The sequence below is a fragment of the Myiozetetes cayanensis genome, unplaced genomic scaffold (genome assembly GCF_022539395.1).
Source record: "Myiozetetes cayanensis isolate MyiCay16 unplaced genomic scaffold, myiCay2020 scf6-25, whole genome shotgun sequence".
Taxonomy (NCBI): Eukaryota; Metazoa; Chordata; class Aves; order Passeriformes; family Tyrannidae; genus Myiozetetes; species Myiozetetes cayanensis.
This window is the reverse complement of record NW_026087853.1, coordinates 10825052-10843202: the sequence shown is the minus strand read 5'-3', so window position 1 is coordinate 10843202 and position 18151 is coordinate 10825052. Positions and strand designations below refer to the sequence as shown.

Below are 18151 nucleotides of genomic sequence, written 5' to 3'. Positions count from 1 at the left end.
GACTACAGAGCTTTTAAGATTCTACCCCAAATTTACAATGGAAGTATTAGTTCAGTTCAAGGAGAAAACTGAAAAAAATAGGAAAATTATTGCCTTTCTTTTTTAATAAGGTTTTACAGGAAAGTAAAGTTACTCACTAATCTTGTCCTCACTGCAGGACCACAATGATCCTGTTTCCAGTTTACTCAACAGTTCACACATTTTTATAAAGGATTTGGATTAATCAATCTGTAAACACTCAGATCTAATTTTTGTACAAACTTTCCATTATAAGCCTCTCTGTGCCATAATAAATGAACTTACTCTCTCCCTGTTCAACCATAAGAGTGGAGAAAATAACCCAAAACTCTGTTAGAAGATACAAACTGAAAAAACTATTTCCCTTGCAGGCAAAAGACACTGGTGCCATGCTGAGGTCTCACAAGGCTCCACGAATTTTTAATTTTTGCCCTGATCACCATGGACAGTTTTAAATGCTACATATTTCCCAACAATACTATGATTCTTATTTAAATTTCTGTAGATCCTGGAATTCCATAGACCATGTTCACAGCTGGAAGAAAGATCATAGAAAGATGCTCAGCCAAGCATCCCTAGGCAGCCCCTAACCCATGTCTCAGTGGACTGCTGGCATGGCACAGCACACCCTGGAAGCACTACATTTGTCACGCAGCCATGGAAGAGATGTAAGGATCAAGTTTAGATCTGTGTCTCACGTGAAGTAATCTAGTTCAATACAGGACATAAAGGGAGACAGAGTGATACACAGAAAGGATGGGATGCTCCCCTCACATTGCCAGAGGATGTACTGAAAATAATACATTTACAGTTGGCTCCAAATAGCCAAGTAATGTTTAAACAAGCATAAAAGCTTCAGGTATGTTGTGCAAACCAGCCCCTCTCTAACCAAAGATTCTTTATGTTAATAGCAAATACACTAATTTACAAAGCACCGTTATGTGGCACAATTCCAGTGGCTATGTCTCCCCATCTCCTTGCTTAGTGCCTGCATTAACCTCATTCCAGAAGTCCCAGGACCTCTGACTCATACAGCTGAATTCATAAAAAATGTAAGCCTTTACTACATGGGATTTTCGCCTGCTTCCTTCCAAGTGCATGTTTTAGTGTCTCATTGAACCTGACTTCCTCTGTGCTATGGTAGGTTACATTAGCTGGAACAGGGACCCACAGAAATGGTTTGATTTCGATAAAAACAAGAGGAAAATAAAGATACCAAAGGCATGTACTGTACACTAGCCTACCAGATTTCTAAGCATACTGAAAAAATGTTTGGAAAAAGCCTGTCCAAAAGAAAGCAAACAGCATAAAAACGTATGTTGCTAACAGTTGCTCAGATGTTTACTGCTCAGCAGATAGAAGGACCAACATGCAGAACACAGGAGCCCAGTGGGGCACATGCGAGGTGCATCAGCATGACTTCTTTGACTCAAATCCCTTTCTGAACATAAAGCATCCCATCTGAGCACAGAATTGTTCCTTTCATCTATTTTTATGAAGCACTCAGAAAAATAAAAGAGCCCAGGTCCTCTGAATTAGGTAGCTCTGGAGGGACACGGGGTAATTTTTTTGCAGTTCTCTGACCTAAGCCTGAGTCACTCCAGGAATAAATGATCCAATTCCTCTAAAATAAATAAAATAAAACAAAGCAATTTCACTACAAAATGTACAACGCCTCTCTGTTGCCTCCACCTTTCCCACTCTGGCTTGTGAACTAAAGAGCAGTTCTCATCACAACTACCTACGCCATACACCATAGCTTGCCCTACTTCCTTTGACACTGAGCATTATATTTGTGCACGAGAGATTTATCTCTGTTCTCACAAACTGAACAGGCCAATTCACTTCCTGGCTCAGACACACAAACACATCCGCACAAATCTGACAGAAAGCGAGAAGAAAAGTGATGACAAAAAGCTACTGCTGAAGGGGCAGGAGGAAACTCCATCCTGAATATGCCAGGTGAGGCTGTACAAGTGAACTGTTTAGCATATGTTATGTACAAAGGAACAGCAATTTACTGAGAGAAGGAAAGAATAATTGCAAACATTTATGCCTCATGCATGTGTATAAAAAAAAATCAGCTCTTACAAAACTGGTGCATTGCCCAACCAAAAGGCAAGGCACCTGACAAGCACTACCCCTAATTTTGTTGCTTTTTAGGTGATTGCTTCCTTCCTTCTCTTCCTGCAGTTGATTTCTTCTCTATTTAGGAATTATACACCAAGAGGCATTCAACTCCCTGAAAACGGCTGGGAAAGCTGTGGCAGCAGGGGAGACGCTGGTCCCATCCTGCAAACCATCCCTGGTGGTTACTCTACAGCAGAAACATGAAAACCATTCCTGTTCCTTCGCTGAATACAAACATGCACCATGCTACAACTTCAAAAGGAGGTCTGCTCCTCCTTTGGACAATCGAGGTGTTTCTGAACATAACGGCACTGGAAGACATAATGGTGCCCAAACCTTTCGTACTGCATCCCATTAAAGCAGTCTTCATTTATGCTTGATATCTTGTGGAAAGTAGTGCACAAAAGCCAAGAAAAAAAGAAGACTCTAATTTGCTTGCGTCTTCTGTCAGAGCAGCAGGCATCTTGCCATCAGTTGTGCCTGCTTTGTAACTAAGCTACTCTCTCCCTTCCAAACTATCAATAGTCCCAAATGTTTAATGTATCAAGGAAAAAAAATGGGGGGGGAGGGGTATTATTAGAAGGCACACAAAAAAAGAGCCCTGTAAAGAAAAATCAAAACTTCAATGAGATGGAACAGAAATGCCCTTCCACTACTTTCCCATAAGCTCCCTTTTTGCCTCATCTCCCACCTGATACCACCTAAGCCTGTTTGTGCTTTAACAAAGATGGATCAGTTGCTGCGTGGTCCCCTGGTGCTCACCTATACTCTGAAGTCACCTACTCCTAATCCAGCCATCGCTCAGAAACTCCAAAAGGAAATAAAATCATTCATCCCAATAAGCAAATTATAAAACCACCTTCATCCATCTTGTTCCTATATTTTTAAATTTGATTGTGGCCAGAAAACTGCTGGCTGGGAATTACCCTTCCCCCACTCACACATACACCCTTTAAAAATGCAAAATCTAGCCCTCTATTTCAATATTTCTGATGTCAGTGACCGGTGTCGGCTCTCCCCATACAGTAACTGCTTTAAAGCGCTGCATACAGCACTGCATTAAAAATTAATTACACATGCTATTTTATTGATAGTGCATAATGTAATGAGCACCAGCTGTGCTAAACATCCAAACTCCTTTTTAAGACAGCTATAAAAAAAGAAAGAAACTGCACTTCCAAATGCTTCTCCTGTCAGAGGAGAAAAACAGCAACATCTTGGATGGATTTGAAACAGGATTCTTTGATTTAGCTCTCCATTTGGAGCGTTTGAAGAGTTCAGACTCTTGGGCTCAGTGTAGTGGTATGCGATTGAGTTAACTCTCTCAATGTTGGAGCCATTGTCCTTACAATGTTGCCTTGAACCATTTTGTCCCAAGACTGCCAGACTCAGTTCCACCCATTAATATTGCAATTAAGGTCTTTTCTTCTTTCCTGGGATGTCTGGAAATGGCAAGCATCCACTTTAAAGCACCTTTAAATATCACTATTGCTCCCGCTGGTTCTTAACTTGACATAATTAGGACTTACTAAGTTATAGTGATCGGCCATCTGCCTAGAACAAAGCCACAGTCATGCTCACATTGCCAGTGACCCTGCCCCATGCAGTACCCTCATTTTAGTCACCTCTCTGCAATCTTAAGGTCCCTTTTCTGCCTCTTGACAAACACACCATTCAGTCAAAAAATCAGTCGCTGTTAGACCCACCTATGTTGAGTTTGGATCTGATTTTAATACCTGGTGATATGGAGAGCTGCATAAACAGCAGGTCACATATGATTTTAATACCTGGATAGATGAATGAACACACAGATTGACAGATAGGTGTAAAGATGGATGAATACATTTGGATGATGCATTACTGGTTTTAGTATATATATCTCTCACACACCCCTGCACTCTGTAAGTACCATCCACAAAGTCAGTTCTACCAAAGCATGCATTAAATATTTCACCAAAGTAAATAAATACATGTAACTATGACTAATAGGGGCATCTTTCCCTAGCCAGCACTTTATGCAAATCTCTTCTTTATGCAGCAAAATGAAAAGATACATTTACAAAGAGTCTCGGGGAAACTATAGGTCTTTGTCTACCCTCAGACACTTACACCCAATTCCCTTTCTCCTCTCAAAAAGTACTAAACAGAAATCAAGTTTCAGTGCACTCTTTTTCTCTCTTTTTTTTTTTGTTTTGTTTGTTTGTTTGTTTTTTGAGATTCCACTGAAGAAAAAATGAAGAGTAGAGTATCAGCCATTGTCCCGGGACATGATGAGTTAGGAGGTTTTTGCTGGATGAGTTTGCATTCTCTGCTCTGATTACTGTTTTGTTTTCCATTGATCCTCCTGTGTTAATAAAACCCAGTCTGGAGTGAACAAAAGCTTGCTTCTTATTCAAGTAAGAAATGTGCCGAGTGCATACCATATCATTAACATAAAAGTTTTTGAAATAATACTGCTTTCTAGACAGACTGTATTAATTGCATCAAGCTTTTTACAGCAGGGTGGTCTAATCTAGCTCCTCTTATTGGCTGACTCCAGTTATAAAACCAACATAAAATTAATATGGTGATATAATAGAAGAAGGGAAAAGTATTCTTTTAAAAACCTATTATTTACTTACAGGGACTCCTTTTATCTTTACTGTCACCTTAACCTTTGCCAAGAAAACACCAGACTACTTAAATGAAGCAGTAAGTAGAATTTCAGTAGCCAAGTAAATTGATATTAACTTTACAAGATGACTGTGATTTTCAGAATGTTCTAATGACTAATACAGCTGATTCCTTGAATTAGCAGAAGCTTGTTCCTCTCTTCTGAGCTGTGGCCCCATGCCTTCCTCTGTTTCAGACCTTAAACTTCACAGCCTTGTCCATTAATCATTGCTGTCCGTGCCCACTTGCTGTTTTTACATATGCAACTAAGTATCTAATTGCTTTCCACCTCCTTCCACCAGCCTACATATGGGAAGGAGGCAGCTTCACTGGTTAGGTGAATATATGTGTATTAGATTTAATTATCTTTACAGGGGTATATAAAACCCTCACTCATAGGCCCGGGTCCAAAGACTTTTGGATCAGGTATATATCTGAATGCAGGCACCGAGGTCAAATTATTGTCTGTGTGATTACAATCCCTTTTTTCTCATGCCGATTACGATCCCATTTCTGGGGCTTTTGCACCATAGTATCTTCAGGGCAGGGACTTTTTTCTTTGGAGAGCACACTGTAAAGTGCCATGCACTTCTGCACTGAGATTTTCAATGCTCATTTCTCGTTAACTTTAATGGCAAATGGGCATCCAAATCTCTTAGGCAGCTTTGACAATTTAAGCCTTAATGTACAATATTAATAAATCAGCATCATAAAAAGAGTCTTATGAAGATGTATTGTGAAAAAATAGCCCCACAAAAAGCATTGCAGTGTATGTGTGCATGCATACAGGCATATACTTTTCTTTACATAATTATGTCTCTCAACAATCATTTGCATGTCTCTGTTATGCAAAAAAACCTGTGTGTGTTTTACAGTTACTCTGAGCAGTTGCAATTCATTGAAATGAAATAAAAAGCAGGCTCAAAAAAGCACCCTAATCTGGCAAGGGGTAAAGCAAAATGAAAGCTTTGCCCATTTATATTTTAGATCCAAGCTACACAACCCCATGAATTTCATTACTCTATTCCAACTTCTAATTAAATAGGCACTAAAAACATTTAAACGGGAGAACCCAATTCAACAGACAAAAGCCTCTGAGGCAAAAAATAAATAAATAAATAGATTGAGAGAGAGCTTGAACCAGTGGTAATTTTTTTTTTTTTAATCACATGGAAAAACATAGACCTTTAATTGCAAATTCTTCATCACGTTGTGCCCTGAATACAAAGAACTGAACAAATACTGAGGAGACCACGACCAGCACCAGCCGAGAAGCACAGTGGACATCCAAGCAGATGTCCCAGCACCATTTACTGTCATTGAAACCACTGTCAGCAGCACGTTTTCTAAAGATCACTAACAGCTCTGGATGAGGCAGCACGACTTCCTCTGTGCATGACTGAATGCTACTCAGCATCCCGGGCGATAGCTCTTATCTAGGTCGGAGATTTCCAAATGCAGTTTTTCACACATGCATACCCCAAATCCTGCCGGCCTCCAGAAGTTTAGATTCTCCAGCACAAACTACTGTGAGGGACTCTTGAGGGCCTGATTTGTGAGTGCCCAGCAGAGATTTAGGAGCACCTGCAACTTCAAGCCTTCAGAGTCGCAGCCTGCTTGAGAACTGCACAGAAAAACTCCAGGTCCTAAATGAATGCTGAAAAACAGGAAAGGTAAGAAACAATGAAGGATGAGGAGAGGCGGGAACTGCTGATGGCTTTTGTTCAAAGAAGGAAACAATTCCTCAGAAGGAAGAACAGGGCTGACAGAATAAAAGGCTAATCGAGTCAGAGAGACAAGCTGATCTCTAAAGCTGGTGCAGGAGACTATTGTAAATGTCTATTAAAAAAGAGGACACAATACAAGGATTGTCACTAGATTATTAGTCCACACAAAGAACTCACTTCTCTTTCATTTCCACAAAATATTTTGGGGGAGAGAAAGATCCCATAACCCTTGCCATGGGGTTTAAACCATGGCCAGGCTCACGTACAGTGAATTCTATGGGAGCTAAGAAATGGTTAAGTAGACATAATCTCCTTTTTCAAGGGAAGAAAATGTTTCTTTCAAGCAGGCCTTGACCAACTACTGTCATAAACATGTAGCATGCACTTTGATATAACCTATTCTCTAAGTGCCGCAGACTGCAGCAGTAATTACAGGAAGCCATGATAACAGGTCTCTCTCTCCACAGATCTGGCATCGCTCTCACAGCAAACAGGCAATTCTGAAAACTCACAGCACACAACTCCAAAGTGAGAACTCAAAGTACGCAAAGTACAAAAGCCTCACCTTCCCACATTCTCCAATAAGTTATTCCTTCCTTCCTTTTCTATTTTTAGTTGCACTTGCTTCCCTTACCACTAGCTGCTGGCATCAGAAGCAATAGGGAACCAAGGCATTCAGTTCACTGTTACAACTACCTGAGTACCAAAGGCACATGCGTGCACACTACACCAGTGAAGACAGAGAACAGCAAAACAGGAGATCAGTTCCAGTTTGGTTTACTGGAGGAGGGAAGGCAGGAGGTGGGGGAGCTATCTGACTTTCTGATCCAATGCTGACCATTTGCAAGAACCTGTCTCAACATCCATCTCAGGCCAGTTGGTCAATCTGCTGAGGCTGTGAAGCAGTTTGATTAAAACAGCATCCCCCACCACACTGAATATGGCAGAAAATCTAACCAAACCCGCAGATGCACCGACAGCACCTCACCACACAGCACACTGCTGCAAGCCCAGTGCCTACACTCCAGTGCAAGCATATGGGTGCATGCTGAGCATCCTCCAGGCAGCACAGGAGCCTTCTCTGCATGCCCTGAGCTTCACCCAGGGTCAAAACGGCACCCTGAAGAGACCCTCCTCCTGAGAATATTTTATCTTTCAAGAACAAGGGTTTCCAAGATACAAATTTAAATTTCTTGCAAATCTTTTTGTCTTGCTTTATTACATCAATAAGAGACGTACAGGGATATTATCATTAGATACAGCATACTGCAGCCAGGTGGTACCACTACTTCTGGAAAGAATAAGCTGAGCACAGCAAAGTTTTGCCAACTTCAGAGGGGGGAATGAGGAGCTATTTCCCAAAGGCTTTACTGCTGACAGTCACTGCTATCTCTCTAAATCCTCTGGTCCTCGCACTTTACTTATCCAGAATCATTTGAGGAACTCCCTATTAAAACTACACGCATGTTGTCATGAATGAGAGCTGTGGGGTTTGGACCACCACAGTGAGACTCCATAAACATTTGTGGATTTTGCCACATCTGTATTTTTTTTAAGCCCCCACTGCTTTTCACCTTTCCAGCCTGCAGTTCACCATAAACCCAGTCTTGCAACTGAGCCATACTCAGAAACACCCACTGATTTCAAAGACATCACTGGGTCTGAAATGATGGGGTCTGGCGACAATATGTCCGTGTTCTCTTTGGCTAGCTTGGTGTGCCTTCATTTTCACATCACTTTCCCCTCCTTGTGGTGACAAAAGTCAGGCATCCAAAAGGAATAAAGGAAAAGAAAAGCTGATGGGGTAGAGGCCAGGAATGCATGGTGAGCTACCAAGGAGCATTTTCTCAAAGCAAAGGAGAAAACAGCATGGAGCACATGCACCCTGTGTGCACACGGATACGGAGGAGAGCCTTTAATATGAATGACTGAGGAGAGAGGGCAAAAAAAAAAGAGTGAAATAAAAATACCTCAGATGTTAAATGTTATCCAATTAAGCTTAAGATAAACATCCTAGAGAGATGAAATCTTAATACTGGGGTATCACATTCTGTGAGGAGTCTCAGACATTTGTTCACAACATGGCACAAATGGCCTGGCAGCGGCTGCAGGTGACAACTGAGGGTGGGCAGGCAGGAAGGGAGGGATGGGCAAATGGATGGAATCACATGCCCTTTCCCACTCCCCATCCTCTTCCAGGGTGAAGAGGGAAGGAGGAAAGGGATTTAAGGCATTTTCTCTGCCTTCCCCATGCGACCCAGCAAAGGCAGCTCTCCCACAACAAAGATGACATCACTTGGCAGCACTACTGACCTTCAGATAGCAACAAAAAAAAAAGTATTTCTATTACCTGACAACTGACAATGACATCCAAATGTGCCTGACGTCTCAGTCTGAATCTCAGTCTGAGTCCCGCCAACTGAGACTGCACGTGCACCACAGCAGGGCAGGCTAAGGCAGGGCGGGAGGGAGGCCAATGCGCGGAGAGGTGACGTGATCACGGATGTGTGAGGGTGGGAGGAGGCAGCTATGGGAGCCCCCGGCAGGTTTGCAGGCCTGGACGGCCCTGGAGAAAAAACAATAGAAAAAACTGTCAGTCGGATCTAAGTTTGAAGGGACAGAGGAGGCATCATCAGGGGAAACAAGTGAGGAGGGGGCTGGCTGCCTAACACACGACACACTTTGTATGAACCCCTCTCTGTGTCTGGCTGAGGCTGCCGGGCTCACCCTGGACAGGGAAAGAACAAGAAGAGACCTGGGGACCCACAAACCCAGGTTGGGGGCCTGTGGTGCGCATGGAGTGGGGTGAAGGTGGGGGATGGCCAGCCCTGGCACGGAGCAGAGTCAGAGGCAGCGGACGTTGCCACCAGTCGCCACTGGCACTTGCTCAGGGACCAAATCAAAAGGGGGATTATTGTTTTATGGCTGTGTTAATGCACTGAGCTGACACAAAACTGGGCAGGCTTTCTGCCGAGCCACTGCTGAAGCGGGCTCCACACACCAGCCCGGACAAAGTGCAGTGACTTAGAGCTCAAATGGCTCCAGTGAGGTGCCAGGAGCCAAGCTCCCAGAAGAAAGCCTTGGCGGCCGCATGCTGCCTTCCCGCTTGAGCTGCGGCCAGTTGTGCATTTTGCATGCCCCGATTATGCAGGCTGCGTCCCTCCTGAGCCTGCGAGGAAGGGAACAACCTTTTTCCTTGCAGCTAAAAGATGATATTGTAACCTCCAACCGTATTATTTATTTTTAACCCCTCTAGGAATAACCTGCCATTTAAAAGTTGTATTTAAAAGTTTTCCCCTGCTTCACTGAAGTGCTTGCTCCTCTTGGCACTAGTCCAAACAGAACTCTGTGACTTTGAAAAACTAAGACACAAGTCTTAAATATTGACATACACCTGCACAAATACAGACACACAGACACACAAACACAATCATGTAGAAGTCATGTTTTTGGCTGGCACAAATTAGCAGAGTTTAAAGGGAAGCTTAGTGAATGGCACCACTTTCCATCCACTGGGAATCCCAACCCCTCCATTTAAAACTATGCATACCACTTAGTTATTAACTAAAGGGTAGCTACTAATCAAGGGCAGTTTCTAAATGAAGATATGTGCTGGAGTAGTCGCCATTAAAAAGCTGGCATTTGCCAATAGTTACCACACAGTGGTAGATCAGAAACCATAGTTTCTCTCTGTATTTATATCAGGAAATACATGTGCTAATTGTGAGGTACTTTCTGGCAAACGGTCTCTTTCTAAATGGTGGCTCCTCTGGCTGTGCATGAGTGTGAGCCTTGCAGATACATGCAAACACCGTGCCAGCAAGGAGAAATATTTATCTGTGTTCCCTCCAACCCTAGAAAAAAACATTTTCTAAAGGAACTGATACTGTGGCAGCAAGGAAAAATATTTATCCATGCTCCCTCTGACCCTAACCATGCAACATTTTCCAGGGGAGCCTTTCCACCTTGAGAGTCCCTTTTTGGAAACCAGGCCTGTATGTTGATCTGACAGCTACACGTGTGAGGCAAACGGGGATACTTCATCCTTGGCACAGCATCCAGCGCTCCAGTCTGCAAGGACTGCATTTGATTTTGGCGTTTATCTTAAATGGCTAAGAGACCACCAGTGCAAAACATTTGTGTGAAGCTTTTGCCAAAACCACAAGTGAAGAGTCTAAATTCCCTGTGTAAATACTTGAGCTTCAAGCACCAAGGATAAAATTTGTGCTCTTTTGTGAGGACTGGTTTTAAATAGAAGCCATCTCTGTGGCTTGTGGGACAAGAAAGGACTTTTTTTATTTTGGGGGCTCTGTTGTTTAACTTTTGTAACTCTTTCATCTCTCTGAAAGTACTACACAAACAGATAATGATAACTGCTATCCAGATCATACCCACACTGTATTTTGGGCAGGATGGTGCACTATGCATATGGAAACTGATGTCGGACATGGATTTCAATGTGTATATGAACCTCTCTACTGCCACTGTAACAGATACGAGTAACAAGTTTGTTTTTCTCATGGAACATGCAAAAAGTAACACAGATTCCCTCCAAGGATTTAACAATTGTCTCTTATATTCTTAATATAACAAAAATAGCTAGACTGCATTGAGCTGCCTGGGCACTTGTCCTTGCTGAGAAAGTCATGAGCTTGAAATGGGGATTTAAAATAGAACCACAGGGCAGCTACTTCTCAGGTTACACAAGATGTGTCTGCGGCCCCACCATGACTAAGGGTCCTGCAATCACGTGGCCCTCTATACATCACAGTGCCATATTACAGGTTTTGAAGGAGATCATCACACAGAGAAACTATACGAAATCCACCAAGTGCACCATCAGCCTCAACTGCATGGGGCTTTAGTGTGGAGGTCCACAGGCCTTGGCACACAGCACTACCCTGAGAGTAACAGTCTCCTCTCTAGCCCCTGTGTCTGCACAGCCCTGAGGTGTACAAGAAGATGGAAAAAGCTCTCACCAAGAGATACATGGAGGCCCTTCCTGCTCTTACCCAACAACCTCCTCTAGTGTGGAAACAGATTTAAGATTTCAAATAGGAGATTTCTCACCATCTGGTCAAAGGGATCCTGTAAGAGCCTCCCAACAGAGGTACTGCGGGCAAGACAGTAATCTGTTTTAACAAGGTACCTAACCAATTTACCAGAAGGACTGTATGGATCAGATGCTAGTGAATGGATGAAACTGAACCTGTCACTCAGAAGGTCTTTTACTTGTCCTAAACCTGGAGAAGACAGGCTCTGGGGAAACCTCCTAGTGGCCTCTCAACACCTGAATGGGGCTGGCAGGACAGCCAGTAAGGGACTTTTTACAAGGGCATGTACTGATAGGACAAGGAGCAACTGCTTTAAACTGACCAAGGATAGGTTTAGATTAGATCTTAGAAAGGAATTCTTTACTGTGAGGGTGGTGAAAGAGACTGGAACAGGTTGCCCAGAGAAGCTGCAGATGCCCCATCCCTGGAAGTGCTCAAGGGATGGGACTTTGACCAACCTGGTCTAGTGGAAGGTGTCCCTGCTCGTGGCAGGGGGGTTGCACCTAGGTGATCTTCAAGGTCCCTTCCAACTCAAACCATTCTATGATTCTGTTTTAGTTTATGTTTTATGAAAATCTAAAAATTGCTAACCTAGTGTCAGAAAAGAAAGAATTGGTAAGGGAGAAGAAGAATTGGCCAAGAGAGACTCTGGCAAATGATCAGGGATTATCATCACCACTCCCAAATCCACCACTAAGAGACAAAGATCATGGGGCTGCCAGACAAGAAGATTTAAGTCTGCTCCTACAAACAAAGTCAAATCAGGTGATTCCTCCTCTTTGCTACGACTTCAGTGTTTGCTTCTTTGTCACAAATCCAGACAGTCCTACAGAATCAGAGCAGGTGGCAAATCATGAAGATGGAAATCATACCAAGTGGCCTTAGGGAAAGGCAGGGAGAAAAGAAGTGTTCCACCATTAGGTACATGATGCCTTAGGTGCAAGCTATAGAAAGAATAACAGTTGTGCTCAGAAATGCTCAGCTTGTGTTTGCTAGGAACATATTCCTGTTTTATCTCTTCAGCTCCTCTCTGTGGGATCCTATGTGGGATTTTTCCCCATAAAGGGTCTATTTAAAACTGAAAATGAAGATGGAGGGTCTACCATTATTCAACTTAACTCTTACAGATGACACAAAATGAACAAACAGACAAAAAGATAAATAGATATGGGTAGACAGATAGTATCCTAAGGTGGTACTAAGAGTTTTCTGCTCAGCCCACGCAGCAACAGGAGAGGGAGTGGAGTTGATCTCTGGAATTCTACATCCAATCGACCACATCACATTGCACAGAGGTTTCAAAAAGAAAACACACCTGCAAGCCCCTGACTGCCACAAAGGGCACAGCCACAATCAGCACTAAGGGAAAGCAAACCACAAGAACTGCAGTCCAATCTTAGAGGGAAATATCCCAGCTGGATGGAGAGAGCAGGCACACACATGCAGCATTGTGTCATTCCGACATCAATGACACGATGTGTGAGGCTCAATTTTCCTCTGGGGTCAGCACTGGGAAATGACTCACCTGCACTGCAGATCTCAATTATATATTCTGCATTCATTCTGCATGGTTGCAAAGGGGAGTTTTGTACATAATATGAGGGTGAAACATGCACAGGGACTGTCTCTATGTAAATAAAATATCTGCATTGCTGATGATAGAGGAAGATTTTGTTCTCATGCCTTAAATTGGCTCATCATATCCTCAGAGCCTGCACATGGCAGTAGCTCTCAGGTGATGTTGATTCCCACGCACTGTTAAGAGCAATTTTTTTTTTTGCTCTCTGCTATTTTTCAACTTGCAAAGAAGAAAATAAGGTAAATTGGACATGACCCCATATAATGGAAATGAACATAAGAGCCTAGATAAACCTGACAAAGGCCAAAATCAAGGCATAAATTGCATCCTTTTGTTGTCCCTTTCCGTAAGCCTAGGCATGACTGGCTGTATGATATGGTATATGCGAAACACCACGCTCCCCAGGCACATCTGCAGCAAAGTCCCTGAGCAAAGCACAAAGATGGAGCCACAGCAGCATCCACAACTTCCCACCTCAGCATGGTTGAGACCAGGGGAACCAATCTTAAATTTTAAGAGATCTGCCTTTATGTCTCCTGTCATATATAACTGCAGCCACACGTAGCTGTGTAGCTGGTGTGTCCCAGGGGGTGTTGTGTGCCTGGCTGGGTGGGTGCCTGGGTGTGTATCTGTGTGCAAGCAAACAGGCAGGTGCACAGGCAGACATGTGAGCCACTTAACGGGGCATGAACCAAGTTTTTCTGTGTGTCTCTGTGCCTGTCTGGTGACAGAAAACCCAATCAATAGCTGGTTAGAGAATAAAGCTCAGCTCCATTATTAAAAAACTCTCTTTCAATAAAAAGAAAAACATCTGTTCAAACAGTGTATGGCTACAAATTTGGAGTGCAGGCTGAAGCCTCATCCCTGCCCTGTGCCCATCATGTTCAGGGAGAATACTGCAGATGTTTTGAGATGGGTTTTACATGCACCATTGCAGCAGCTTTGAGCAGACACATCCAAAAATGAAAGACAAATCTATTCGCTAATCTTTCCAACAGATTTTTTCCCCAGCTTTTTCTAAAACAAGTTGTCTCATCTGTATCACACCCTCTCATATGGACTGTTCCCACCTGATAGTTCTATCTTTCTGCCATGTCTCTTTATACAGCTACCAACAGGGTTGAGGGAGCAAATACACACAAGCACACACATGTACACACACAGAACATACAGAGACATACATGCACAGACGTTTCCAACAGCAACTAGTAGAGCTATAAATGCATACTCTGGAAGGGACAGATGCTCACAGCACCCCCCAGGAAAGACTCCACGGTATGGGCAGATACACTCACACACAGAGCCCGGTGCTCAGACAGACAGACCTGCACACCAGCCTTTACCTCTCCCCCCAGCTCCCACACAGTGGTTTTGGAGCACTTTCCCCACACCGACTGTGATGTTAAGACTAAAACTTTGCTCAAGCTGGAAATGGAAAAGTTGCACTGGGGAGAGAAGAAGGAGGGCAGGGAAGGGATTTCTTGTTATATTTTGCTCAGGGATTTTTTTTTTAAATTTTGGCAGACAAGGATTCCCTTTGAATTGATACATTTCTTTCTCCCAAGAATTAAGAATGATAATGCATAAATGAGTCATAGATCAAGAACAGCGACGTGGTGAGCAAGGAGGAGAAAGAGTGTGAGTGAGGGGCACTGGCACAGAAATTTGACAGTACCCCAACTCCCTCCCTTCCTCCCCCCATGCCAAGACATTAATTCTCACAAGTCGGAGAAAATTACTATGCATGAATGCAAAAAGCATGATCAGGAGTAATTAACATGGCTTCATATGCAAATTTTATTAATGCAGAAGTACAAAGTCATTATGCAAATGAAACTTACGTCAACTCTCTTGACAAATATTCATCTCTAAAGCTCAAGTTTCTCCCTTCTAATTTTTTTTTTTTAATTTTTGGTGTAAAACCAAAAAAGAAAAAAAAAAAGTGATGAGGACTGTTTGACAAGTTTGCAAAGTTGTTTTTCAACCGGAGAAATTTATTCTTGCATTGTTGATATATTTTTTTTTGTTGTTGTTGTTGGCAGGTACACGACAGCTCATGGAGGAGAGCGGGAGGATGGGGGACGCGGGCTACCAGCAGCAGGCAGCCAATCAAAACGCCAGCGGCTGTAATGAGCGCGATTGATGACTGTTTGGCTTTACTGCAGGGTAATGAACTAGAATCCAGTCTGAGGAGGAAAAAAATATGAATATTCATGAAGCTGTGCTCCTGCCTTTGATGATTAAAGAAATTTTTAATATTCAAATAAGCGCTTGCCAAGTGATTAACAAAGAACAAGCACGCAGGAATATGGAAATGGAGCTGTGGAAGATTTGGGAGTCACAGTCTGTGCAGAAAAGACAGCACAAAATTTCATAAACAAGATAGGCAGATAACCTAATTCAAATCTGAGCAAATAAAGGGGAGAAAAAAGAATCACCTTCTTTTTTATCAGTTTTGATATTGTATCAGTCACTTTGTTTTAGAGGGCAAAGGAGAATAAAATCACCCAATGCAATAAGATGGGGGGGAAATCCAAACCCTGAGAAACCCAGCCCAGCAATTACAAAGTAAGAATCACGGGTGAGAAACCGCTAGGAAAATGATGGCTAAGTCCACAGTCTGCTGTGGGCCATTGATTTTCAAAAGCAGGAACCTGCCTGATGTTGAGAGCCTACTGGCTGAGAACGGCCAACTTCTTGTATACAACAGGCAGGAGTCGTAAGTATCCTGAAATAACCAAGACCAGTCCCTGCTGTTAAATCCCATTCCTTGGGTAAAGGGCACACTGCAGGGCTTGACCGCCGTCTAGGAGAGGAGGGAGTGCAACAGAAAGAAGAAATATTATTGCCAGGGAAAAGAAAGCAAGAAAAAAAGTGAAAAGGAGGGTGCAAGGAGGTCTCAGCTGCCCACCCTGGTAATCAGTTGGTAAAAAATGTGTTTTCCACGTCTGAGCCAGAAAGGTCCTCCACTCCCCACAGATTTCTGAGCAAGGATACAAAAATCCAGTCACATTATAAAATGTCTGATAAGTTCAGGCTCTCACAGTTTAATAGTTTCACTAAGGATTCACACTGAAGCACATAGTAACAATATTAGCTGCTAAAATGACTTTGCAGTTAAAATACATCTAATTAGCAGCCATCGACATCTTTTTTTTCCTTTTTTTTTTTTTTTTTGAAAGACAGTTAACTTCAGGGCTACATTATACCTGAATGAAATGTGGTTGAGCTCTGTCTGTTACTCAAAAGCCAGAAAAAGGATATCTTCAAACTCTTAGGGCACCAGAAATCCAACTCACCTTTTTGTTATTAGATCCTGGGGTTTCACAGGCCTGTTTGCCTTTTCTGCAGACCTTCAAAAACTCTGGTTAATTATTTCTTATTTAAAAAATTAAAGAAAGTATAGGCTAGGTACCACTTAATAATTAGCTGGTGTCTTCAGAATTTAAAATTTCAACTTTACTTAAAATAAAAATAACAACAGCATGAGGACAATGATACAAATTGCAAAAAGGGCCATGACCAGAACCTTCACAATTGCCGTGAAAACACATCATGTAGCTAGTGGGATCTTTTCCCTTATATTTGATTCATTTTTGGAGATACAAAAATACCCACTATTGATGTACCACAGGAAAGAAAAGGGGGGCGGGGAAGAAAGAAGGAAAAGAAAGGAGATGGTGGGGAAAAAAAAAAAAAAAGGAGAAATGCCTAAATGTAAGTAAAGATAAGGTTAAACACCATGCCAGGGTATTGCTGGGAGTCTTTCCTCTGAATAATGCCAAGACCTTTCGAAGATGCCTGTTGTCTCTAGGTGCGTGTGGGCGGGTGAAGTGTGATATTACATAACACACACGCGGCAGTGGCTGTGCACAACCCTACTGATTAAAACGCTTGACTGTGAAACTCAGATCTCCATTTCCTGGGCTGTTCACAGCTCGTGTCAGACCCTTGAACACTGTAAATGTTATCCTTTGTCCATGAGATTCTTTGGCTTTATTTTAATCAGTGCATTTTCTTTTTAATGACAGAGAAGCAACCACCAGCTCCTACCCTTGCTTGCTTTGAAGCCCTTCTTAAATAGCATTTGAGTTCTGCCATACAAATGTGAATACTTAGTATTTATGCCACATTTTCATTCTTTCTTTAAAGCACCCCATTTACATATTTCTGGAGAATAATGATACTTCTGCAGACCAGGTGAACATACATTTCTGCATATGGAGTCAATAGGGAAAAGCATTAAGAGTCAATACTATAAAAATCAGCCCCTACATTTAAATGGCCTGAAATGAGCATGCAGCTGTGGTTGCCTGTCAGTAGTTAGATACTGTAATAATAATAACAACAACAATAACAACAATAATAATAATAATATTTTCATTTCTCTAGTGCTTTCCACGTAAAGCTCTGGAAGTACTTTACAAAGATAAATAAACTGAGTTTGGAATACCCTGTTTGGTTAATAAATATACTCATATATCTAAAGAGCGTGCAATTCCTCTTACTGTGTAAAAAATCCACATTTTAACCATCCATATATTTGTGCATGCATTTTGGAGGCTTGGACATTGAGGGCAAGCTGTGGAGAATTTTACTTACCTAAGAGACCATGAGAATTCACAGAAGTAGCCCACACTATGCCTGCAAGACTTCTTTTGCAGTCCAAAACCCCTCTTTTAGAAAAGGGGGGGTGTGGGTTGTCACTGGCCCCACTCAGGGACCAGCGTGAGTGGTCTGCAGGGGTATCAAGGTGCCACATGGCAGCACTGGCAGCATCCCCATGTACCAGCCATCCCTCCTTCCCACCTGACGCTCATCTAAACCTGCTCCTGGCCCCTTGTCTGCACTATGAACACGAAACTAAAGGAAAAACTGAAATATCTGGGCTCACCTCAATTAAATACACAGGAAAAAGGACTCTTGTCTATGCCACGGCTGCATTCATTGCTTCCCCCTGCTGTGCCCTCTGCCCACCCCACTGACACAAG

At 42.6% G+C, this 18151-nt stretch overlaps 1 protein-coding gene across 5 annotated transcripts in view; it reads right to left on the bottom strand.

The window, feature by feature from the left end:
* Nucleotides 1-18151, bottom strand: part of BCL11B (BCL11 transcription factor B) — a 97026-nt gene that overhangs the window by 44838 nt on the left and 34037 nt on the right. For 3 of the 5 annotated variants that reach the window (XM_050335907.1, XM_050335908.1, XM_050335909.1), the window contains exon 3: nt 8878-9093. The exons of the other annotated variants lie outside the window; for them this stretch is intronic. In XM_050335907.1, coding sequence (XP_050191864.1) covers nt 8878-9093 — 216 coding nt within the window. The remainder of the gene's footprint in view (nt 1-8877; nt 9094-18151) is intronic. 5 annotated transcript variants of the gene reach the window in all.